The sequence below is a fragment of the Manacus vitellinus genome, unplaced genomic scaffold (assembly GCF_001715985.3).
Source record: "Manacus vitellinus isolate BGI_N305 unplaced genomic scaffold, ASM171598v3 scaffold_2_pilon, whole genome shotgun sequence".
NCBI classification, from domain to species: Eukaryota; Metazoa; Chordata; class Aves; order Passeriformes; family Pipridae; genus Manacus; species Manacus vitellinus.
The window spans coordinates 30,171,273-30,196,931 of NW_021940208.1; the positions used below are offsets into that span (position 1 = coordinate 30,171,273).

Below are 25,659 nucleotides of genomic sequence, written 5' to 3' on the forward strand. Positions count from 1 at the left end.
GTAGGCAAGCTGCTTTTGGCCACAGGAAAAATAGCTTAGTGGAAGTGTTAGTGAGTTTAGTAGTATCATTACCATTAAAGTGGAGGCAAACTTACAAAGCTCCAGGTAACAGATCCTTTCCTTGCTAAAAAGTGGAGCAAGTAGGTGAGAGGAAGCACAAAGCACAAAAATGACAGCAACAAATTCAAAATATTAAAAGCATCCCATTAGAGAGATCAGAACTTTGGTATGTGCTTTACAGTTCTGGGGTTTCTCTGTTCATTGGTACTTCATAGCACAAACAAAAAATGGTTTTACAGGTTCAAGCAGCTATTCTACCTTTCTGAAGGCAAGGGCTGCTTCCTCAGCCAGTTTCATTAGAAGTAACCAATCAGGCAGGGAAAGCAAGCTGCTTTCCATTTCCAGCACTTCCCCTTTAGGCAAGGACTCAGTCTGCAAGTGTGAGGGTGGATTTAAACAGGAGCTCTCTCCTGATCACTCATTGCCTCTCCTCACATTTATAAGTGCTCTGGAAAGAAACTTCTAGAGTAGAGTACCGGGTGTAACTGGCAAGATGTTGGCAGTGAGGGACTGCATGGTGGCTTCTCTGCGAAGAGGCCAAGACTGCCCCATGCCAGACACAACTGCTTCTAGCCAGCTCTGATGGACCCACCGCAGAACACAGCCAAGCACCTCAGCCAAGATGGTGCTACCTCTAAGAGAGCGTATTTAAGAAAGGGCACGAGAAACAGCAGTACAAACACCAAGGTCAGTAAAAAAAGGAGGGGGAGGAGGTGCTCTAGGCAGCAGAACACAGATTCCCCTGCAGTCCATGGAAAGGGTCCCACTGGAGCAAACAGATACTACTTGAAGGAACTACATCTTCCTGGAGAGCCCATGCAGGAGCAGGTTTATCCTGAAAGACTGCAGTCCATGGGAAGGACCCACATTGGAGCAGGTAAACAGTGTAAGGAGGAAGGAGCAGCAGAAAGTAGCAGTTATAGCACTGACAGCAACTCCAGTTCCCCATTTCCCTGCACCATTTGGGACAGGGCATAAGGTAGAAGAGTCGGGAGTGAAGAAGAGAAGCTGAACCTGGAAAAATGGGTGGGTGAGGTAGGGGAAAATTACTGTTCTAATCTTTGCTTTTCACCACTTTACTCAATTTCTAATTGGTAATAAATTTAATTTTCCCCAATTCAAGTCTGTTTCACCCATGACAGTAGTTGGTAAGTGATATCCCTGTCTGTATCCTGACCTGTGAGCTCTTCCATCTTGTTTTCTCCCTCTGTCCTCTGGAGGAATGGGGGTGAGAGAGCAGCTGAGTGAACACCTAGCAGTAGGCCAAGGTCAACCCACCACAAGCTGCTGAATAGATCTGTTTAAAAGAAGCTTAAAATCCACTGGTTCACATTAAGCATTTGCCATAACAATCCCAGATCAGCATCTGCCTAAAACTTGTAGACAAGCCTTTTCTATTTATTGTAGAGCTTTTCAGAGAATGATTTTGTACATTACCACTTTTTCCCCATTTCCAAAATCTGACACAGATAACGATTTCGAATGCTCATTTACTATCTATACATTATTTGCAGAATTACAGAGATGAACCATTTTTCTATGAAAAAAATATAATATTAAAAATCTTACATACAAAGACAAAACATAGCAACAAAAGGCTGCCCACAGAATTAACATCCAGTCTTTCTGTCACCAGTTAGGATGAAATTCCTTTTGGGTGAGTTTTCAATGAGGATATTAAAGTTGTTGTTTGGTTTTTGTTTAGCCTTCCCCCCCCCCCCCATAAAGGAGACATGCATTAAAAACAGTAATGTCTAAAACAACATTATTTAGTTTTTAGTCATGCATTTGAAGATTTGGCTTTGAGCATCTTCTGAAGTTAGCAGTCAGAGGAATTCAGTTTCACTGAAGTACCAGTGATGGAGTTTCTGAAAGTGTCCTCCGAGCTGAGATCCGCAGACATCTGGGGCAGCCTCCAGATCTGAAGCATGCTTTGTGAAAGCATGTTTTGCACTCTGTTTATACATACAGAATAGCATTCAGGGAAAAAAAATAAAAAAAAAAAATTAAACAATAGCTGTGTTCCTTGAATGATGTTCTATCAAATACATACAAGCACAAAAGTAAACAGAAGCAGTGCAAGGCCAGGACAACAACCACCACTGCAACAATTTACAATGAATGTGGGCAAGATCTGATAAAACAGCCCTCTCTCATGCCCAGACCCAAAATAATAGCCTACCCCCGGGGGCATAATCATGTTCAGGCAAATCCCTGGTCTTGCTCTCTGAATTCACTGATGCAAAACAGCTGCCAGAGGCTGATTTTCAAAGATACACGCTGTCCACGGTTTCCAAATCCACATTCAGGTTTCCAAATATACATGCTTTCAGCGAAGCTAGTTCTCAAGGTTTAAATTAAGTCCAAACAGTTTTATGCACCAAAATTCCGCCAAGGAAGAAAGTAAAAACATTCACTCTGGAACATACCTGTGCACCTTTTACATTTGGCAGTCTGATATGGAAAGAGCAGGTCGGCGCTCTGACAGAATTCACAGATAAACCCCTTCGCTTGACAGAGCTACAACGACAGCAAAATTTAAATTTAAATCTAAGAAAAAATTATATGGGAATGGCAGCAGGGATATTCCTCATACTAGCAGCTGCAAGGACATTAAAAGCCCTAGCTTTTCCTTACCTCACAGCCATCTACATGGGAGATAGAGCTCTTCAGAATATCTTTAAGAAGGGGCAGTAACTGCCCTCGTTTGATCTTCACTAAATCATCCAGTGAGAAGAGATGCAGCCCATCTGTCAGATGGCTGGGGACCTGTTCAAATTCTTTCAGTACACTGTAAAGAGAAATGGAACCCAATTCAAGCTACAAAAAGTTGTTTTTCAAGTACATTTCAAGAATAAGCCTCTTTCACTTCTCTGGTCACACAGGAGTTATACAAGGCAAGTTCATGCTGAATCCTACCTCCCCTCCCAATCTGAGATCACTTTAACAAAAACTGGGGTTTGGGATTTAGAATAAACTGTCTGCTTTAAATGTGCATTCCTCAGGCATTGGAGTTGCCATACACAGTTATCCCAGCAATTCTTAAATAATATGTAAAGGGTTCTCTCCTACCTCAGGAACAGTAGGTAAAATCCCATATAGTATCTAATATAATAAACTAGGTTTATTTATTTTCTTTTGCAAAGAGAAAATTGATGAGTTTTATCCTATGTAAGTCACCACTGGGTGAAACTGTGCTTGTACTGAGTGGGTGAACACTGAAAATACAGCTCCTGCTTCTAAAATACCACTGATGTAGATATAGGTACAGTGAGAATTCTAATGCTTATTTCTATAATGGAATCACAGGTGGTTGATCAGAAGAGAGACATAAAATTACATTTCTTCTTAATTTTGGTGACTAACACATAATTGATGCATAAAAGAGGCTTATATCAAAGAGAGAACAGAACCTACTTACAAAGCTTATTTTGCTTAAGTCTGTTTTTAAAAAGGTCAGCAATTCTGCAGTGAAGGTCTTATTACTCACATGTCTACGCATTAGTTAAGCCCATAGTTTGGGAAGGTGAACACCACAAATCTTTCATTTGCAGCAACAAGCAAGGTCATGTTTTGGTCTTTATCACTTTTGGTTACTACTTTCATTTGAATAAGTTTATAGAAAAAACTGAATGTAGCATTATGACAGAGTCTTGGAAGAAATGTTTTAACCCTCGAGGAACACATCTGTTAACTTAAAAAAAATCTAATTTTTTTTTAAAGATAAATATTTTCAGAGAGATAAGTATCTTTGACCTTTTAAGAATGAGTGAGAACTTAAGAGAGATGGAGCAGGAAAAAAACATACACCAAATTAAAATCATTCAACATCTAAAACCAAATGTCTTTGGCCACAAGAAACAGAAAGCTACTACATAAAACCTATACTTCACTCAATATCTGCAGTGCAATAGAAGGCAACTTTGTTATTAGAATTTTCTCTAATGATCACATTAAGTTACTTAAAACTAGACTCTAATGTTGCTAGAGAAGAAGGCTCTATAAGCACCTCATGTACATTTTACTAAGCTATTTTTCACACACAATCACGGTCCATACCTTTCACCAAACCTGCAGGTTTTCAAAAGCTTTTTCAAGTGAAAAAGCTGTTCTTGGGCCTCCTAAAAGATGAAGGAGAAAAGACAATCAATTTTTAAATAAAAAGCAATTGCATTTATGTATTCATAAATGAGAAACACCATTGAGTCAGCAACCCTTGCAACTACATCAAACCATACCTAAAAATAGGAACTTCACATTTAGCATAGAATTAAACAACTGGATTTTCTAATGCACAGAAAACCAAGGCAGGCAAAGGCTGTTTTTATTTCCCAACAAGTAAGCAAGTCCTAATGCTACAAATGACTCCATGTCTGCACATCAAGATGCTAGACCCAAACCTGTGTAAGAACAGGTAAGTGTCTCCTCAGCCAAGAAGGGAGCACATGGCCACTTGTAATATTCAGTAGAACACCCTTCCTCAAGCTGTAGGAGGTACAGCCCTTAGATGAGCCAAAGGTGTTTTTTCCAATGGCCCACAAAATTAAGGAGTCATTCAAAACTTTCAGAACTTCGCAACAGCTGAAAACTAGGTAGAGGTAAATATTTACTGTTGGAGCCCAACTCTCCTTCATGAACTGAAACTGCAAACCAATAAGGAGACACTTCTCAAAGACAACAAGACAGACCTCTGGCATAATCTTCATCTGAGGTTAAGGAGAACAAGTCCCAGAAGCAGTGATGGGACAAGCAAGAGAAACCAACTCTCCTCCTTCACACATACATACAGAGCAACAGACATCCTGCCCTAAGGAGTTTTCCCCAAAAGTCTCTGACCCATAAATTCCTAATAAAAAAAGGCTGCACTTACCCTCACTCTGTCCATTTCTTTACTTTTTGTGTAGAGGGTTTTGTTAATACAGGACACATTGAAAATTGGTTGCTGCCATATGCTGTCCAGTAGGTGTTTGGAGAAGTTGCATACATAGTATTTTTTGAAGTCCCATTTTGAAAGTATTCGGGCAGGAATAGAAGACTGGGCATAGCTGTGGCAGCAGTCACAAAAGTATTTTCCCAGGTAGTCACAATAGCGGAGTCTCCTGATATATTCTGCAAGTAGACAGGAATTAAATTGTGACTATTTCTAAAATGGGAAATTTAGATTCAGAAATTTTATGGGACATACCTCTTGTTTGTATGCCTATTCTGTCTTAATAACTCCAATCTACTGGAGTGAGGGGAAAGGGATTTTTTTAAAGTAGGGTATTTTACTATTGTGGTAAACACATGCACAAGCTCTGAACTTTGCATTAGAACAGAAAGCTTTCCTCGTTTCCACATTTGTTGAACTGATTATAATTATCACCATGAGATCTTAAAGAAACTATTGTTGCTTTACCCACAAAAGAGACACATGATGAAATACAGAACAAAAAACTGCCACCAATATTGGAGTCACATTTGTATAATAGTTTTTCATATAAAGAATTTCGTGGGTTTTTCCCAGCTATTACAGCATCTCAGACTTGCTTGAATTAATGTGCTGCCATAGATTGTTGATACTTTGCAAGCCAAATGCTGCTCTCGTGAGCTGACCCAGAACAAGTCCTGGTCGCCACTTCAAAGATTTCTTAGGTAAGGTCTGTTTGTCATATCTGTAAATAATTGTGCTTTTGACCAGTTCTCACGAAGTATCACAAATAAAAAATTAAAAAGACACCCCAAAAGAGCAAAGCCACACATTCCATAAGCTTGCATAAAGTCTCTCTGGCACAGAGAAAGAATTATTGAAAGAAACAATTGGAAGATGTAAAACCAGCACTTTCCAGCGTGGAAGCTTGATTTTTTTAACAGTTTTTCCTGTTTTGTTGTTGACTGTCATAAATTTTTATTGTGTATGAGAAGGACATCTATCAAGTATTGTATTCTGTCCACAATGAGAAACTCCAGACACTGGAAAGATCCCACTGTCTGTTTTACTATTGCAGGCACATCCAACAATGAGATTTTTCTTCTAGCTCAGATAATTTTACAATTGTGGTACAATTATGGTCTGATTACTAGTAATGCACTTAGTAGTTTTTTTTCTGCTTTTGGTAATACTTACTGCTTTCTATCGGGGTTCCACAACCAACACACGTGAAGTTTTGAGCAGCCACCACTGCATCTCTCCTGTGTAGAGCCAAACAGTTAGACCTTTCAGCATTCAAGATACAGTTTTAGTTAACTTTCTTCCAAAGTACAAAAGAGCTACACTGGCACCAATGAAAATGCCCCAACTTAGGAGCTGAGTCCTACTCCTCCACATGAAGAAGGGGGGTTCTGTAAGGAGACGCAGATTATTATTTTAGTGGGAGACTCTCTATGCTCTTCTGTGGAGAATATATAATCAAATACAGCTTGCTGAAAGAATTAAATTATTTTACATTTCTTAAGATGGCATCAGTATCAAGTGGTTAGGAGAGGGGAAAGTCCATATCTGCAATTGAAAAAGCAAACAAACCTGCAGCAACACAAGGATTAGCCAGTTTGCCTTCTGTGTGCACTTTACAGCACTTTGTGCAGAGTGAGACAGCAATTTCCCCAAACATGACCTGTTTTCCTCCCCACTTTCTGAAAACCTACTATCCATAAAATATTAGCAGGAAAGTGGGGAAAGTCAAGAATATTCTTCAGGTAGTGTCATAAAATGAAATTTTTAGGAGCCATCTAAGTATGCTGCCACTAACACCAAATGGTATGCACATTATCACATGCAGAAGTGCACATGCCATGTTAATCAGGACATGCCAACAGAGAGAAAAAGATGGCATCTGCTTTCTATTGAGGCTGGTGACAGATACTGCAGAAGGTTGTGCCATGCACTAGCTCTAACCTTAGGATCTCTTAGTCACCCAAGCTCCTTCCATCAACTTCCCCCCTGCTATACTAAATGATAGTGCTCAGATCCCTCAAAACTTACTTGACTGAAGGATGAATATTAAATATAATCTGTGATCTTGGTGGGGACCAGCCAGAAGATCCTCTTAATTTGGATATGATCTTTATTTCTTCAGCCAGATTCAAACTGGACTCAAGTTCTCTTGGAATCTCTTCTTTCAGCACAGACTATTGGGAAAGAAACTTGTGAACACAACCAGCCCATCAGCTGGACATACATTAAATGCTATGGGAGATGTCTATCTCTCTTTATACTCCAGGATTTTAAAGTTCAGTTTTCACCTGCATGTAGTCCACCCTTAGTTAAACTCCCTCATATCAGTCCCAGAAGAAAGCACATTCTGATTGTTCATAACTCCATGTCTTAAATATATTGAAAATTGCTGGAGAAAGGAGACATTTTCTAAAAATTTATCTAAAGTGAAGCAATAAACTGTAAGCACTCATCTATATTTGTTTGGGTTTGTTTTTTTGTGGTTTGTTGTTTTTTTTTTAGCTTCCCCCTTTTGCTAGCAGTGAAACAGCTGCAGTGAGAAAATGATTATTTGGGGAACTGAATAAAGAGCTTGTTGTTTTCAGATCAGACTCACTCTCTGCTTAGATGAGCTCAGGCAACCAGACAGCTGAACTACAGAGTCTGTCTGCAACCAGTATTTTCTGAAAGCTCTGCACAACTCCTGGGCTGTTGCTTCAGCAGAATTGCTGCCTGGTTCAAAAGATGATCTGAAAGTTAAGGAATACAGTTAGTGAAAAATAGCAGCATGTCATCAGCATCTCCAGTGCCTCTTCTACATCCCTGAAAAGTTTTCTCCCATCCCGTCATTTCTACCCTCTTTCTTTGATACACCCAGGCCCTTGAAGAGCCACAGACACCACCCTCCAGCAAGACTCAGGGACGAGAGAAACACTCTGCTAAGCCAAGCACCAGAGACATTTGCTGTCAAGCAGCATTCCTTCCCCTTCTTTGGAAGGACCAACTTTACCACTCCCACACCTTTCCCTGCCCCAGCCAGAAAATCCACCAGAAAGCTGCTCCAGCAGAAAACGTAGTGCCACCGGGTTTGTATTAGAGATACACACCTTTTATCTGGAGTGACAGACAGATTTTCAAGGTCTTCAAGTTCTGTGGTAAAGGAGAAAACATTATCAAGCCATCTAAGAAACAAAGCTTCTGTTACTCAGCACTGTTTTACATCTACCTTCTGTATTACCACAGAGTCAGTTTCAAATATATTCATCTTTACAACACCCCTGCTGGATGCAGGAAATAGCCTCAATCCTAGCTGTAAAACAGGCATAAGGAGTCTTATCTCCTCTGCATATCTCTGACAGCTGCAAATGAAGAAGACTCCCTAACACCTACACTCCCTAATATCACCATCAGCTTCCCTTCAAGAGCAGAAGTCCTAAGGACAGAAAGTGCCTGCTGGTCAAGGTCCAGCCAGAAGGCACTTGAGGTAAGTAATAATATACAGAGCCAAGAGAGTGCACATTAATTTTCTTGGACACTGACAGATACTTGGAGACACTGATCACAAACTTACCAGCTAATGCTATAAACAAGTTAGTAACAGGTGAAATGAATGGAATTAAAGCACACACTTCTTCATTATGTTTATACACACAATATGCTTATACCAACAAGGTATTGGTAGCATTAGTTTCAGCCATTCTTATTGCTCTCAAGACAAACGTTTTCCCATTCATACATCTCTAAGTAGCACTTCCTACTAGGAATGGAGTTTTGAGAGCTAGTTCTTCATTCTTTGATCAGGGAAAGAAGAGGTGAAAAAATAAATCTCTAAAACCAAAGAGAGCAATAAAACCCCTACTTTTTATCAGGAAAAAATAAAACAGAGGTTAAATGTTGTGCAGGTTCTTTTAAGGGTTTCCGTTTCTGTATGTGTTAAACCCAGAAGCTAACCAAAGAAAAATCAGGATGTCCTGATGAGAAGCAAAACATGTGACGATAAGGGAACAGAGACATTCTGCTCTAGTCCTGAAGCAGAGGGAGGGCTGCCTAAAACCTAGTCAACCTGTTTAATCAGGAAATGATCATATCCTAAATTCTCTTGAACTGAGAGAGAGTGGCTGAGGCTGTGCCAGTTTCACATTTTTCTCACCTATATTCCTTGGGTTTAATCCTTAGCCATAACTTCAGTCCCTGTGTTGGGTTTGCATGGCAAAATTTTGGTAGAGGGGTCTACTGGGATAGCTTCTGTGAGAAGCTGCCAGATGTTTCCCCTATGTCTGACAGAGCCAATGCTAGCCAGCTCCAAGATGAACCCACTGCTGGACAAGCCTGAGCCCATGAGCCATAGTGGTAGCACCTCTAGACATAATAGAGTTAAGATGGGGGGAAAAAAAACCTGCACAGTTGCAGCTGCAGAGAGGTGTAACAACATGAGAGGAACAGTTCTGAGACATGAAGGTCAGTGAAGAAGGAAGGGCAGGAGGTGCTCCAGGAGCTAGAGTAGAGATTCCCCTGCAGCCCATGGTGCAGACCATGGTGAGGCAGCTGTGCCCCTGCAGCCCATGAAGTCCATGGGGGAGCAGAGACCCACCTGCAGCCTGTAGAGGAGCCCACTCTGGGGCAGATGGATGTCTGAAGGAGGCTGTGACCCAGAGGGAAGCCCATGCTGTAACAGGCTCCTGGCAGGACCCGTGGGAAGCACCAGGAGGTAGAGAAATAGGGAGTTAAGTTTATCCTAGGAAGGGGGGGGGAAGGTACTTTGAAATTTGGTTTTATCTCTCATTACCCTGCTCTGATTTGATTGGCAATAAAACTAATTTCCCAAGGTGACTCTGTTTCGCCTGTGACAGTAATTGGTGAGTGATCTCTCCTTGTCCTGATCTTGACCTACAAGCCTTTCCTTGTATTTTCTGTCCCCTTTCTAGTGGGGGGGGGGAGTGACACAGTGGTTTGGTGGTCACTTAGTATCCAGTCAGGGCCAGCCCACCACACTCTCAAATCAGCAAAGATATTCTTTTCTAGAAGGAAATCCTGCACCAGTCTGGTATTTCTGCATGTGTTTTAATAAAGAACCATGCATACATCGTTGTTTCCATCTTCTCATGTTATTTCTCCTGCAATAACCTCTAGAAAGTCAATGGAATTCCCAAGCAATGGAATAGATTCAGCTGAACAATAAATCTGTTTTTGCAGTTATAATTTTAAAGTCTTACCGATAATTACATATTCATCCTCTGAGTCACTGTGGCAACAAAATCTGGTAACCTCATGATGTGATGGTAGATGCACTGGGGAGCTGACAGGCAGCAAAGCACAGCCTGTCCAGGAAAAAGACAGTCAGTTAAACTTTTCCAGAATATAAGTATCTAAAATTATATTTACATTTTTCATCACTTAACAAAACTTTAGCACACAGACTGTATTTATGGAGTAATTTTAATTATTTATTTCTATACATACACAGAGAAAGCCAACTCTTGGGAGTCTGTCATACAGTATATCCTTCAGTTTCTCAGCAAGAAGCTTCAACTGATAGACCAAAATCTTTTATATTATCAGCGGCCTCTCCCCTTCTCACATGCAAGCACACCATTCATTTTTCCACAGAAGTTATGACATTTAGACTTGAGACTTATGATCCATCACTAAGAGCTGTATTACTCAAGCAACTAAAATCTACTTAAAAAATGTGTGTGCTGACTCAAGCATTACAGTGCCAGGAGTATTTATTATTTGCCTCAAACTATATGTGAATGAATACTCTGGGCAGTTTCATACAAACTAATTGCATAGCCTGATCTGCATACTGCAGAAGTAAGCATAGATTTAAAAAGCCAGGCTGCAAATCCTTTAAAAAAAAAAAGGATTTAAGCAGAAAGAAAATTAGCCAACTACAGGCACTCTTTTTGGAGAGTCATGCTTGGTATGTAGCACTTGAACTTTATATTTTCTTTTAAATGTATAAAATAATTTAATTATAATAAATAAAACATAGATGTGAGCATTCAAAAGGAAGTATTTGACCCACAGGAAAAACACTTGTGGTATAATGATCCTTGAGGGGTACAGCTCTCCAGAGAGAAGGGAACAGAGGATTTGATTCCATGCAGTGCCCCAATTAATTTAGTATTTTCTTGCACAAAAACAAATGGCAAAGGCTTTCAGACAAGGTTACGTTCTAGACTAAGTAACTTGCCTTCATAACCACTGTCTGAAGAGGCAACAGAAGAATCAGACTTCTTTACTTCAGGGTAAGAATTTAACTCCGAATCAGTGTGATAGCTGCCATCTGATCCACTTGTTTCTTCCACACCCCAGGACTCTGCTTGTTGACTTAAGATATTACATTTCATTTTTTCTAGTGATGCTATAATCATATCTGCAACAAAGAAGTGTGCGTTTTCCTGGACACAAGAATGGAATGCTCATTACTACCCAGCATATTTGATATTTACTTAAGATGAACTGAAATATATACTCTCCCCCTGCACTTTTTCAACTCTGTAAATAAAAATGCAAACCTATCTCACCTTTCATTTAAACACATAAAAAAATCACCCCAAGGGAAATTCAGAGACAACACACAAAAGTCAACTGCCCAGATAATTGTCTCACCCTTGATTAAAACATACAATTTACTTTTATCTTACCCATCTATTAGATAAAAATAAACTTCATTACATGACTAACTGATGAATATGTATGCACTTTAGGAGCACAGTCTTCTAGTTACACTGCATTATTTAGTATGCAAGTGTGCATCCATGTAACCTATTTAATATGATTTAATTTCCAGTAAAGGTGTACGAGCAGTTTTGCACACAAGCTAGCTTGGAGGGGGCCAGAAGTGGCAAGTTTTGGAGGGACTGCAGATCCTCAGGCAGTGGATAGTACAAGAGCTAGTAAAATGCTTTCATGGGTTAGAGTTGAGGCAGTGAAGTAGGGAATATGCAGTGAGATAGCTTACATGGTCAACTCAATGCTACATAGAAAGTCTGTGATAAGGGTAAATGGAAACCTGGCTCCCCTGGGCTTCATACTGCCTTCAACAAAAGGTAGCTGTTTCAAAGTTTCACTGTAGTATGTCCCTTGTCATCTTGCCTGCCTGGTTCACCCATTCTCTAGGAAAACAGATCACTGAGACATCGAGACAAACCCGGGGCTCCCTGTCCCAATGTCACTGCTGTATCGTTTGCTTCCTGTGGGCTAACACCAGCCCCACCTGTGCTACTGCTACTGCCATGGGCACAGCTCCCCAAACCAGCCTCAGCTCAAAAGTGGATGCATCATGGAGAGACAGGTGCACTCAGACACATGGGTGTAAACCAAGAGATGCCCAGAACACTCTCCCTCTCTCCCCTCAGCTGCATTATGCAAACCTAAACTTATGTCTAAAACGTTATAGCAGTATCTAAGGCTAGAGATTCCGAGTGCAGAATAATTCAAGCTTTATAAAAGTGGCTTATGTTCAGAAAATTGTACCACTTGACATCAGTATTTATGACGTACCCTCAACTTGTATGGGAAGCATGAAGAAAGACATCAGTGTTTAGAAATAGCTAAATCTCAAGGAGCACAGCAGACAGCAGTTTTCTTATTGCTCTCAGATAAATACATTTAGACAAGATTAGTTTCAACATTAGAGAGTGCCCACCAAGTCCCTGCAGGTGTTTAAAAAGACTTTTATCTTTTCCCTAACACTGATTAACATCACTTGCGTGGTATACAGTTTCTCCAGAGACAACTTTCAATGAACTTCAGGAGTCCAGGACTTTGCTACATTAGAAAAGCAATAATTAAACAGCTTTTCTTCCTTTTGGGAGATATCTCCTACTTCGAAGATTCAAAAAGTATCAAGTTAGGGGCTGAGCACAACCCTATCAGCCTATCAGTCCTGCTGATAAAAGCAATTACAAGTGTAAGAGAGAGCTACATTGCAAAAAGCTGGAACAGAATACAAGGACTCCTGTACTCAGCATGACTATCAACTTTCATCTTTGCCTACTGATATCTCCCTCATCCTAGGAAGCAGTCCCAACTCAGCTGTGACACACCAACCTTCTCATTTCTGTTCTGCCCCACTAACATCAACGGAAAGTCCCTCTAAGATTATCTGGCCCATTTCCTTCCTGGCTCACAACTACAACTTGACTACAACTCTCAGACTTGCAGACACCACACATACCTTAGTTTTCAGTCCTAAAGTTCAAATAAATTATTTAACAATCTAGAAGTATTTTTGCTTGTTTGGGTTTTTTCTGTTCTGGTTTTCATAAAGGCAGCATTTGGAGCTCATTTGGACTGAGCTCTTACTATCTTTTAACCTGTAATCACATCAGGCCCCAGTCCCCTGCACAGTAGTAGTAGCTGATATGATCTTGACTCACTCAATACTTGTCAGACTGTAGTTTCTAATCCAGATATCTAATCACTGGTCTGGTGACTGAAAGCAAATTACTTTTGTTCTCGTTCCCACATTATAGACAGAAACCTTGTCTCCTTTCTGAAACACCTTTCATAAAAAAGCACATGAAAACCTAATTCACAAGTTTGTTGGGTTTTGGCATGTGATTTAGTGGGTCGAGGTTTTTTGTTTGAAATGCACCTTAAGGATTCTGAGAGCTTCAAATCAAAAGCAGAACTTGTCACTCCAGTGAAACCAGTGCTGTGTACAAAGATGATTACTTCCTGGGCCCAGGACATGGGACCACTTGCACATCCACAGTCCAACAAAAAAATCTCCTTTTCTAGGCACATTTTTAAGGCTCTTTTGTATTAAGTCCTACCTGTTGCAATTCATTAACCTCTCTTTTCCCACTGTTAGGAAAGAATAATATCTAGCACAGAGAGTGATGTGTGACAGCATTATCTCCTCCTCTTTAGCTCTGTTTATAAGCTTGAGTGGACTGCCTCTCTGTCAACACACCTAAGACTGTTTGGGTCCCTTATTAGAAACCATGACAAACTTCTTAAATTACTGCAGTTTTTTGAGTTATTGTGCTTGTTATTCATAGTGTAACTCTTTGACAGCAATCTCACATGATCATCATAAGCAGATGCAAAAAAAACCCCCAGCTTCTCCCATCTTCTGACAGTAAAAGCACAAGGTAAATCCCATCCATATGCACATAGCTGCAACAAATTCTACATAACATATTGTAATATAACTTTAAAGTTACTAGAGTAATCCTATTTTTCTCAAGAGATGTGCAGGAAAATAATGGAATGAAAAGTGGAAATGTACGGTGTTCCTAAATAATTCCATTATTTTAAAATAATTAAAATGTTTAATTAAGGGGATTTAGAGTAGAAAATAAATTATAAAATAGGCATGTTACGTTTGTAAGTTCACCCACAGAGGGCAAGAAGAGGGAAAATACAGTATTTGTAAAGATTAGTACATCTATCAGGAAGTTCTTTTATTGAGAAACACCTCTTGTCATTTGGTTTTCCCACTATAAAATGGAAAAAACATTATGATGATAGTATTTGTTGTCCTCACCTTCTCCACATCCTCTGGAAGCATGCAGATGTCCTGCAATGAGCGATTCAAGGGTATAGCACTTATGTTCAAAGGAGAAGTAGAACCTGTGGGTAAAACAAGAACTTTTATTAGTTATTTCTTTCTCTGCTGCTCTCAGGATGTGTGCAGAGAGACTTCCAGAAAGCAAAGCAAGCTTTCTTTCCCAAACAGAACACTGCTGGGGCTGGAGGCTGTGGTGGAAGTTAGAGGAGAGAAATGTGAGGGACACACTGGCATTTAAACTACTTTGGCAACCTGAAGCATAAGTATCAACTATCAGAGAAACGTAGTTTAAACGTCATGCAGTGACAGCACTGCACTCCCACACCAGTCCTCTCTCAGCTACAGCCTAAGCTGCCGGGGACAACCACAGGCAGAACACGAGGCTGGGTTTACAGTGATGCTCTGCAGTTGGCAACACAGCCAGCTGACACTGCGTTCTTCTCGTTCACAATTCCTGGAACAAAAAGAAATCTCACTGCTGTCTGGGCGTGCAGAGAGATGCATCAGCCTTAAAAGATTCCCTGTATCACTGCCGTGACTACAGCAAGTTGAGAAAACACTTTGTCGTTATGTTTCCATACCCCAAGGAAATCTCTCTCCTGTTTCCAAATGCAACCCATACTGCATGGTAATAAGTACATTAGGCACAGTACTCCCTGCTTTCCAGAATAGCAGTTTTCTTCTCCTGGCATTCACTGATGAGTATGGTTGAGCATATGAAACAAAATTAATCTCTTTTTCCCCAATAAGAACTTTTCACTATGCAGCAGAGCGCACATCAGGTTTTTTATAGATGAACCATGGACTGCTTTTTATATGTAAATATACGTATAGCTGTAATATTCTTTCCCAGAAAACTGAAGGTGTGAGATCATGCCCTCAGAAGCATTTGGACAACGCTCTCAGGCACATGATGAGGTTCTTGGAGTGTCCTGAGCAGGGCCAAGAGTTAGACTCGATGATCCTCATAATTCCAACTCAGTGTATTCAATGATTCTATGAATTGTTTACAAAGCACTCACAGCCACTGGTACAAGAAGTTTACTGGAAAGATGATAAAGATTATATATAATGTCTATGAATGTACACACTAATGAGATACGAAAGAAAACAACTGATAGTGACAGGTGTTTACTACCTCTTCTTTCACCTTAAACTCAAGCAATTTCTCTTTCATTTTCATGATGTTTTCAGGATAAAACAGACTGAAAGTAAATGGCCACCACACACAGTATTTAAAGCCTTTGCAGATAGTATGCCTTAATCAAAGGCTTTTTATTTTTAAAAAAATGTAATTTTTAAATTTGTTTAAAATTCACAGAAAGGCTAAAGAGGTCCCACAAGATATGATCGTAGTTTATAAAAACTTTTTCTACAACTAAGGGGCACTGACTCTCAGGCCTAGTTTAGATTATTTATAATGCCTTATTTATAGAAACCATGTTATGCTGCCCTGAGCATCGATGACATCAGGCTGAAAAGTCAATACTGCGCTTGAGCGTTGCAATGTAGTGTTTTTGTACAGAATTATTAATACCTCCATTGTGAATACCATGAAGGAAAAATGAAAAGCCTGTCAATATGACTTTTCAAAACAGATTTAATGGCCTAATCAGGCTATTTTCATACCTACTTGATGATTCATCTTACTGGATAAGCAATGCTAAAAGTTCTACAGGTTGATAAAAGCCTGCATTCTCATCTGTTAAGATAACAAACACTACTCTCTGAACTAAAACTAATAAGCAGAAATAAGGAAATGAGAAAATTATTCCTTTCGCTTTCAAATATAAGGTACAATTCATCCTAAATGTAATTTGGAAATCTAATGGGAGCTTTCTCTTTTTCACACCTCTTGCATCCCATTTGCGTCTTAAAGCAAAAAGAATGTTAAGTGAGAAGAAGCACAGGAAGGAAGCTGGCTCTGATGCAAAAAAATTATCAGGTTGCCGTTGCGCTCCTGAACATTATTGCCTGGAAGCTGCTGGGGTTGAGGAAAGAGCCCTAAAGAGCCAAAGAAGGAAGTGACCTCGATGTACACAGAGGTCAAAAGCAAGAACAAGCCCTGTGAACTGTCAGTGACACATCAGCCACAACAAAGCCCCCAGAAAACAGCAAACTCAGTCACAAACTCTTCATTAACAATGACAGAGCCTTTTCAGAAGGTTGCGTGAGGCCACAAGAGAATGGCCCTTAAACATATGAACAAGGCCTAAAAGAAATCTCCTAGGACCAGCAGAAAAATCTCACTAAACAAAAACATTAAACCCTACTGAAAAAAAAAATTATTTATTCTGATTTAAGTTATATTATGTAATTTTCTTACATCTTGTGCATCTGTCACCAATTCTCCTGTGAGAAACCCCCTCTGAGATAGCAATAGAAAGGATAGTAAGTCAGGAAATGCTATTGCATAATTCCTGCCTTCAAATTAGGCATTTTGTTTCTTCATTTTGCTATCTGCTTTTCATATCCTCATAGCAACAAGGAATGATGAAATGTAGAAGTTTTCACTTCGTACAGAACAGGCCAGAGTCTAAACAGAGAAAGCCCACCACATTATGCAGTGTCTAACAGGATCCTTTACTCGTATTTTTAGTAAAATCAAGGATGCTACTTTTTCAGTCACTTGACTGCCACATTCCTCCCTTTGCTTTCTGGAGAGCCAGCAGTGCTACTAACCCAACATAAGCTTGTGGCACGTCCGACTCATGCCAGAAGATCGAGTCACGCACAATTTATTTGTTCTTACACACGTGCCTCGCAGTCCCCGCTGACCCCGAGAGCCTGGGCTGTGTTTTCCAGACCCAGCTACCCAAACCCGCGTGACTGGCTGCAGCCAGCCCAAACTGCTGGGTGCGGTTTCCTTCTCTCTGACGGGCACTTCTCGAAGGCACTGAGCCAACAAAACACCCAGCAGAAGGAAACAACCATAATCGTCACCATCCTAACTGTTGACGACAGCCTATCCCGGATGACAAAGGTGTAATTACTAAGAGTTCCCAGTCTTGCAATGGCACGTTCCTGTTTGAGTTCTGGTTGCCAACTTGAGACCTTGGAGGAGCTCTGGGTGAATAGCTAGGAAGGATCAGGAACAGTTCCAGTCTAGGACTACTACTGACCAAAGGGAGAAGAAAAAAACCAAAACAGAAACAAAAAAACCACAAATGCTAGCCTCTGTCATGTTTATTTCTAACAGAAAGGCAGGATGAGAACTCCCTGCTGTTCGCTTTTATTCCAGTAGAAAAATCAGGCCTCAACTGCAGCATCTTTCTGAGGCTCAGTGTCTGTCATCATGAATCATAGAATGGTTTGGGTTGGAACGGACCTTAAAGATTATGTAGTTCCAACCCCCTGCCATGGGCAGGGATGCCACACACTAGATCAGGTTGCTCAGGAACCCCTCCAACCTGGCCTTGAATACTGCCAGGGACAGGGTATCCACAACTTCCTCAGAGAACCTGTTTCAGTGCCTCACTCATGGCCAAACCAGCTGCTCCCCTATCCATCTCTGGGGTACGTACCGAAAATTCCCACTGAACAGCTCCTTACAGGCCTGTGCTGCCCTGAGCCCCCTGACACTGCAGGGACAGAAAACACTCTGCTCAGGGGGCACCCTCTGCCAGCAGCCCTCAGCTGGTGTCTCTTCACAGACAACACACAGGATATCCGTATGGTTGGAAACTGGTGATGCGTAAAAAGATCCTCTTCTGTCTTGGCTGGGGGTTTGTGTGTCTAAGACCTCAGGTGCACTTGGAAAGGGGAAAAGGAAAAACAGTCCCACTCTGGCACAAGCCTATTTAGTCGTAACAAGAATGGATGTTAATGCCCTGCCTACAAAACCCCAGAATCCAAGGACTCCCTCTCCTCCAGCTAACGCCAAACACAAGATGACTCAGGGAGCCCACGCACACCAGTGCCCCGATTCATGCTCTCTGCTATTCGGAGAAGGGCAACAGTGAAGACAAGACAAAGTTGGTAGAAAGCCCATCCAGTGCACGTTCTACATTGCTCACAGCTCAGCAATTTTTACATTTTACCAACAGTTGCATATTACAGATGCATTTCTGCATCACGAGAGATGCCTACCACAAGCATGGGAGCCTCCTGTTTTACCAAGTTCAACCTTCTGATTCTCCTTGTTTTTTAAGCTTTTTCTTTCTCCTCTCTCTCCTATTTTGAATGACAGCATTTGTCTAATTTGCAATCACCATAAGCAAGGCCCACTTCAATTACAGTTGTCTTTCCTAGTGTGAAAATCTTACAACAAAAATGCACCTGCAAAGTTACCTGTTGGATTGACTGGCTCTGACTGGGGAAGGCCACTGGGAGAACTGCTGTCACTGTTGCTGACGGGCACAGGCTCCAAGGCATCAGGGTATTGCACCAGATCTGTTGGCTTACCAACAGCTGAACTGGAAAGAAACCTTGTTGAAGTCAAGTCTCTTTCAGGGGAAGTGTAACATTCTTTTCCAGAATGCACAACAGCCGATGTGACAGTGCCTCCTGTTAACGTCACCTGGGTAAAGCAGTCCTGTTTCAGAGGGGACACGTCCGAAAGAGTGAAACCATTCAAGGAGGACGCAGCGGGATCTCCATCAGAGAAACGGGGACAAAAAAAAGTATCCAGCAAAGGTTTGGAGGAATCAGAGTCTGTGTTGTTCCAACACGCCCGGTGCCTTGTAAACCGAATGTCTGTTTGTGTACAGGCAGTGTTGCGATGTGCAGAATCGCTGTCGCTGTCATCGTGGCTATCCCCAGCACTGCTTTCTTCCCACTGCTCCATATCACTGTCTGGATGCTCTGTTCCCTGCATTGTGTTCTGCTCCAGCACCAAAGAGGGCTTCAAACCGGATGCATTTAAAACAGACATGAGAATGTCTTTGATAGCTTCAGCATTGTTTGGATACGATCCAAAACTTCCAGCATGTCCAATCACCGCTGGCCTTGAAGATTCATCTGTTCAGAAAAAAGAAGAAACCAAAAGGTTAAGAAACAGTCCTAAGAAAAGCTTAATATACAATGTGAATAAAATGCACATGAATAAAATTATTTTTGACACAGGCAAAAAGACAGGAAGGAGATGAATTCACTCACCACTCGGTGCTGTCTCTTCCTACAAGAAAGCTCTTGCTTTCTGTAGAAGCAATTCTGTCAGTGATAAGGCTAGGCAATAAAGCAACAGTAAAGTATTCTGCTGTTAGCCAAACACAGTTAGCTAAGACTTTAATGGTGACTGATTGTCAGCATGCTCAAAAACATCACTGTTCTACAAAACAGGATGAGGCACAGTTGCTGATACAGGTACTGGTCCTATTGCCAGTAAAAGAGAAGATTAAATTATAGCAACACAGATGGAGGATCAATAGAGTAAAAAGAAAAAAAAATACCCTTAGTCACAGGGTAATAAAAAGTCAAGTACTTGTGTGTTTCAATTCATTCAGACACTCTTTCTCATGAGGAAATGGCTAAAGTAACCTTCAGTCCATTATTTATAGGGGTGGCAACATTTACATGAACCCATAAAAAACTTAACTCTGTCACAAGTTCATTACAATGCCTCTGAAGGAATCAAAAACACTGCCTGCCAAGATCCTGCGTGATCCACTGCAAAACTGTAGTTCAACAGAAAACTGAAAAACTGCTTTTAGTGGCAGATATAGCAACATTAGCAGGGCACAGAAGCACACACTGCAATCAGTAGCTGTTGAAGAATAAGTTGAAGTCCTGTACCTCGAAGAAAAACGTCTCAAAGGAACTGCCATAATCCAAGTAATTGAGAGATTAGAAACGAGGTCTACGTTCAAGAAGGAACCACTGACCATATCAACACAATGAAGTTAACAACTGTCTCCTTTGGGTAAGATAAGTGGTTGTAAAATTCTAAGAATAGATACGATCAAGAAGAATAACTTCCAGGACAAAGAACTCCTAGCTAGGACCACAAGGAATGTTAAACACTGCTGGTGAAAAAAGCAGCAAGTCTTGTAGACTGCAGACTTTGTCCAGAGGTTGCTCTCCTTGAACATAATCTCAACAGAAAACAGTAAACTTCTGCACCAGTCACTCACCTGGAAGCCAGCATGCACTCAAACAACATAAGAAAGTTTACAAATTAAGGAATCAAAACCAAAACAAAAACCCTCACATACTTTGGAATAGCAAGTCTATATAAAGACCAGTCCTCAACAAGAAAAAGCTGAAAAAATTGAGAACATCACGTATAAGCTAGAGTGTGAGAGCTGTTAGCAAAGCTATCCTAGTAAAGTCAGAAGAAGAATGTCAGAATGAAGAGCATGTCAGTAACTGGGATCAGTCACCTGCCACTTAGGACAGATCTCTTGCAGAAATAGCAGCAAAACTGTGCATTTTACTGGCTGCATCTGCAAAGAAATACCTTGCCAATGTAGCCAGCCATGGCAGTACAAGGGCAGGAATGGGAAAATTAAAACTAGCTGACTTTCAAGCAAACATATTTCAATCTTTTCAGGAAAAGAAAGCTATTTTGGTAATTATTAACATTTCAATTGCACACAAATACCCTAACTTGGGCTGCAAACATCTTTTCCATGCAAAACAAAACATTTAGTGTTAGAATAAAAAAAAAAAAATCATTGAATTGTATGGGTTGAAAGGGAATTGAAAGATCACCTAGTTGCAACCCCCCTGCCATGGGCAGGGACACCTTCCACTAGACCAGGTTGCTCAAAGCCCATCCAAGCTGGCCTTCCAAGGATGGGTCATCCACAACTTCTCTGGGCAACCTAATGCAGTGCCTCACCAATTCCCTAGTAAAGAATTTCTTCCTAATATGTAATCTAAATCTACCCTTCCAGTTTACAACTATTTCCCCTTCTGTCACTACATGCTATTGTCCCTCTCCAACATTCTTGTTGCCCCCCTTTAGGTACTGGAAGATAGCTAGAAGGTTTCTCTGGAGCCTTCTCTTCTCCAGGCTGAACAGCCCCAACCCTCCCAGCCTGTCTTCATAGGAGAGGTGCTCCCACCCTCTGAACATTTTCATGGTCTACTCTGGACTTGCTCCAACAGATCCAAGTTCTTCTTATGTTGTTGGTCCCAAGAGCTGGATGCAGTACTCCAGTTGGGGTCTTACAAGAGCAGTGGGGCAGAATCACCTCCCTTGCCCTGCTGGCCACACTGCTTTTGATGTAGCTCAGGATACAGTTGGGTTTCTGGGCTGCAAGCGCACGCCGCTGGGTCATACTGAGCTTCTCATCAACCAACATCCCAAGTATTTCTCCTCAGGGCTGCTCTCAAACCATTCTCTGCCCAGCCTGTATTTGTGCTTGTGATTGCCCCAACCCAGATGCAGGACCTTAAACTTGGTCGTCCTCAACCTTCACGAGGTCAGCACAGGCCCACCCCTCAAGTCTGCCAAGGTCTCTCTGGATGGTATCCCTTCCCTTCCTGTTGACCACACCACACAGCTTGGTGTCATTTGCAAACAAGCTGAGGGTGTGCTCAATCCCGAAACTGTCTTCAATTCTTCTGCTCTGCTCTCCTATCACAAAGCCACTCCACTAGTCTTTCAATCCCCTTTCCTCCTTTGTCATCTCCACTTCTCTAGCATCATGGTACATCTCTAGTACTAATCATACAACCATGCTGACTAAATCCGCTAAATCCTAGTTCTCAGTGGATTATAAGAGAAAAAAGAACAAGTTTTAAAAATTTAATTTGTTCTTCTGCTCTGTGAATCTTAAAAAAAAAAACAACCCCACAGAAACAAAACAAACAAAAAACTAAACCAACCAAACAAGAAATAAAAAAACAACCCGAACCCAAACACCCTATTTTAAGATACTATCAGAAATAAGTTAGTTCCAATTAAAAAAAAAAAAATCTCAAAATCAGTTTTGTAACTGATACACATGTAATTATAATAATCTGTTAAAATCTGAGAAACTATTTCCTGAATGAACAAGAAGTTAACCTTCCAAGGATCATCTGAACAGTTCAAGTATTTTAGTCATGAGCACACAAAATGTCAATGTAAGTAAAATGGCGAGACTGCCATTTAAAAGACAAAAAGCACTCATACTTTCAAATTGTATAATATATTTTGACATTGTATAACCCTCAAAGCCAATAAACAAGTGACCCTCTTCAGTCAGACTACAGTTGTTTAGTACAACCAAACACTGATAGCTTTTGTTACCACTACAAGCACCAGCAAAACTCCCCCCACAGAGGCATTTTAGAACTAACTGGCTGGCATACCTGAAAGAACGGAGATTTGAGGTGTTGGAGCAAGGCAGCTAATCCTCGCTGAGGGATTTGAAGAACACGCTGACTCAGTGAAAGCCACTTTTAGGCTTTCGTGGTTTAACTAGAACAAGAACACAGAGGCAGACAAATTCGTTATAAAACAACAGCACTCTGCTAATGATAATCTCGGTCTCACGCTCATCCCAGCAGGAAAAACACTGTTCTGATGCCTGCCGATAGTCACCTAACCACTCCCTACATTTCTGGCTGTCTGACAATCTCCCCAGAAGCATGCACTGTCTGAAGAGCGCTGGCATCTCAGCTCTGCATCTCTCATTTCACTCCAGAAGGCAGGTGACCAGAAGAAACTCTCCACAGTAGGAGGATTAAACACGTGCATAAGGCATATATAAGACAAAATGCTGAATCGGAAGTCTGCGTATCTGCCAAAACAACAGCAATGAAGCAGAAAAGAACTGAAGGAACCACCAATCTGTATCTGGAAGCGTAGGCCTATTTAGATGTATACAAGGTATAAGCTAAATCTATGAGGCCCAAACTCCACAAACACCCAATCCACATGCTACTTGATGTCCCAGCTCTAAAAACTGGGAGGAAGCGTGGTCATGTCATCTAATTTGATAGAACACACTACGTGTGGTTCACAACAGCAAGGTGGTTGACCCAGTATAAAGAAGCACCACAGATAAATAATACTCAACCTGGCATACAGTCTGGTTTTATTTGGTCAGTATAAGCTGACCAAAACTTTGAACTGACTGAACAGGTTTGTACCAGATCAGCATTTCTCTTTCTGCAGTCGTGATGCTTCCAATTCAGTATTTTTACCACCAAAGCTGGATTTACCATATTGTCAAACCACTGCAAACTGAATCAGGGAAGCAGTTTAGTGCAGATACTGAGGAGCTAATTCCAACAAAGGAGTAAGATGCACACAGCAAAGCAAAATGTTTCCTCCATAAGCTCACAAATTCCTTGTGAGGGCCACACATTTGCCTCCTCCCCATCCACTACCTCAAGTATGTCAGGGTCCTTAAGAGCACATCACAGAAACCTGGGAAATCAAAGGGATGCCCTGCTCTGACATGCACATTATTAAAAGGCACTTCACCAAGGAGTATCTTGTGCCTTCTCCCCACATCAGTGAGAAGTCCCCATATAAAGGCATCCCCAGGATTCCTGTCACCCTGCTTTGCACCCCGTGAAAAGGGAGTTAAAGGTGTGCTATTCTTTGCTGCCCTGTTTCGTTGACCTTTACACTCCCTACATGGAAAAGTGAGGTGACTCAGAGTGCAGATCTCATCCAGATACTCCTCAGACCCACAGAAAGCAGAAGAAATTAAAACCCACATAGAAATTCTCTTTTAACTGAAGAATAACGTTTCAGGCCAAAAATAGTATGCTGAATTTAAAATATTTAGCATTTGATTATGCCAGTGCTTAGAAAAATACTCTTTCCAGTATCTGATGGTGTTCTTCCCCTTCTTTTGAGAAACCAGCATGTAAGCACGCTTTATACACAACATATTGTCAACATTACTGAATAAAGTAGGAACTATTTTTAATTACTTCTATTAAATTAAAAAAATTGTTATCAATATCAGCAATTAACAGACTCTACCTCTTAGGATGCAAGTATCCCAACTGCCTGATACCAGCGTAAATGGGAGTACTTTATCAGTAAACATAACTATTAAGAGTGATAAGTTCTAAGATTTTTATCTCTTTTAAACAACCCTCACATGTCTTGGTCTTATCAGATGCAACAAATGTTCTGTGAATTCAGATAAAATATTTCCATTTACATTCATGATGTTACAATTTGAACAACATTGGGAGTGAGCGCCCTCACTTATCAAACAATTACCACACAACTTCATAGCATAAAAGAAGTCAGCCTTTCCCCCCTCGATACTGGGACGGTATTTCCCAAGTTAAGTCTGTAATGAAACCTCTAGCATTTCAAAAATAAAGTATTTACTACAACCACTGACAACTAAAAGCTGTTTTTTGAAACAAGTCCCCCCAGCCATCGAGCACACTGAGCCACCACTGAGAGCTCCCTTGCCTCACCTTTTCAGAGCAGGGGTGCTTGAAGACTTCTGGTCTGCTGTAGCTGGCGAGTGCTACTGCATGGAGAGACATGATGGGAGAGCTTTCATTTTTTTGGAGCTCTTAAGTACCTGGAAGTAATAGAGAAATCATTACAGTCACGACCACGTTATCCGCGGTTCTCCATCTGTTTTGCAGACTCCACAGTTAATATTCCGAACTGTTTTCCGTCTTGACTTGGCATGCTTATAAGCTTACCGAAAAGCAGAGCTCAGCAACAATGGAAATGTGCTAAAAAAGGCCTAACTTAGAGGTTTGGAGGTTTGTTGTTTTCTGCGGTTTTTTTTACACAGCATAACAGGAACGCCTACCACATGCATAAGACGAAGCTAGTGATCTGTAGTACCCCGCAACTGGCTGCAAAAGGAAGAAGAGAAGGAGCCGGCTGGGCAGCAGCGAAGCCCCCGTGCTCCGGCTCCGCAGCAGAGGCTGCTCCCCCCACCCCCGGTGCCGGGCAGGGCAAGGCACCGGTGATGGAAACAACCTGGCGTTGTCCCCGGCACGCACGGCAGGGCTCAGCCTGCCGCACCGCTCTGGGCAGCGCTTCACCCGGAGGGAGACACCGAAACATCCCGCGGCCCCAACCAGACACGCCATGCTCCCCGCAAGGCACCGACTGCCCGTCCGTCCGTCCCCGGCTCCCCATTCCCGGGTTCCCGCTCCCACCTGCAGCCGCGGCGCCCGGCTCTCTCCTGCCCTCCGAGGAACTGCCGAGGCACTGCTCGGATACTGCCAATGCCACCGCCTGCCCGCTCGCCGTCCCTCCCACCCTCGGCCCGCCGGCCCGCCTACCCTCCCT

General features: G+C 41.5%; 1 protein-coding gene across 1 annotated transcript; it reads right to left on the reverse strand.

Moving 5' to 3' along the window:
- Positions 1 to 1,437: 1,437 nt before the first annotated feature.
- RUBCNL (rubicon like autophagy enhancer) lies at positions 1,438 to 25,543 on the reverse strand. Its single transcript, XM_008929107.3, has 16 exons — positions 25,527 to 25,543; positions 24,822 to 24,931; positions 22,740 to 22,848; positions 18,789 to 19,457; positions 14,475 to 14,560; positions 11,169 to 11,376; positions 10,186 to 10,290; positions 8,080 to 8,122; positions 7,590 to 7,722; positions 7,022 to 7,167; positions 6,167 to 6,231; positions 4,931 to 5,169; positions 4,120 to 4,181; positions 2,698 to 2,851; positions 2,490 to 2,580; positions 1,438 to 2,015 (listed from the first exon to the last, which is right to left on the reverse strand). The coding sequence occupies exons 2-16, from the start codon at positions 24,891 to 24,893 to the stop codon at positions 1,903 to 1,905; spliced, it is 2,295 nt and encodes a 764-aa protein (XP_008927355.3). The 5' UTR covers positions 24,894 to 24,931; positions 25,527 to 25,543; the 3' UTR covers positions 1,438 to 1,902.
- Between the last annotated feature and the right edge of the window lie 116 nt (positions 25,544 to 25,659).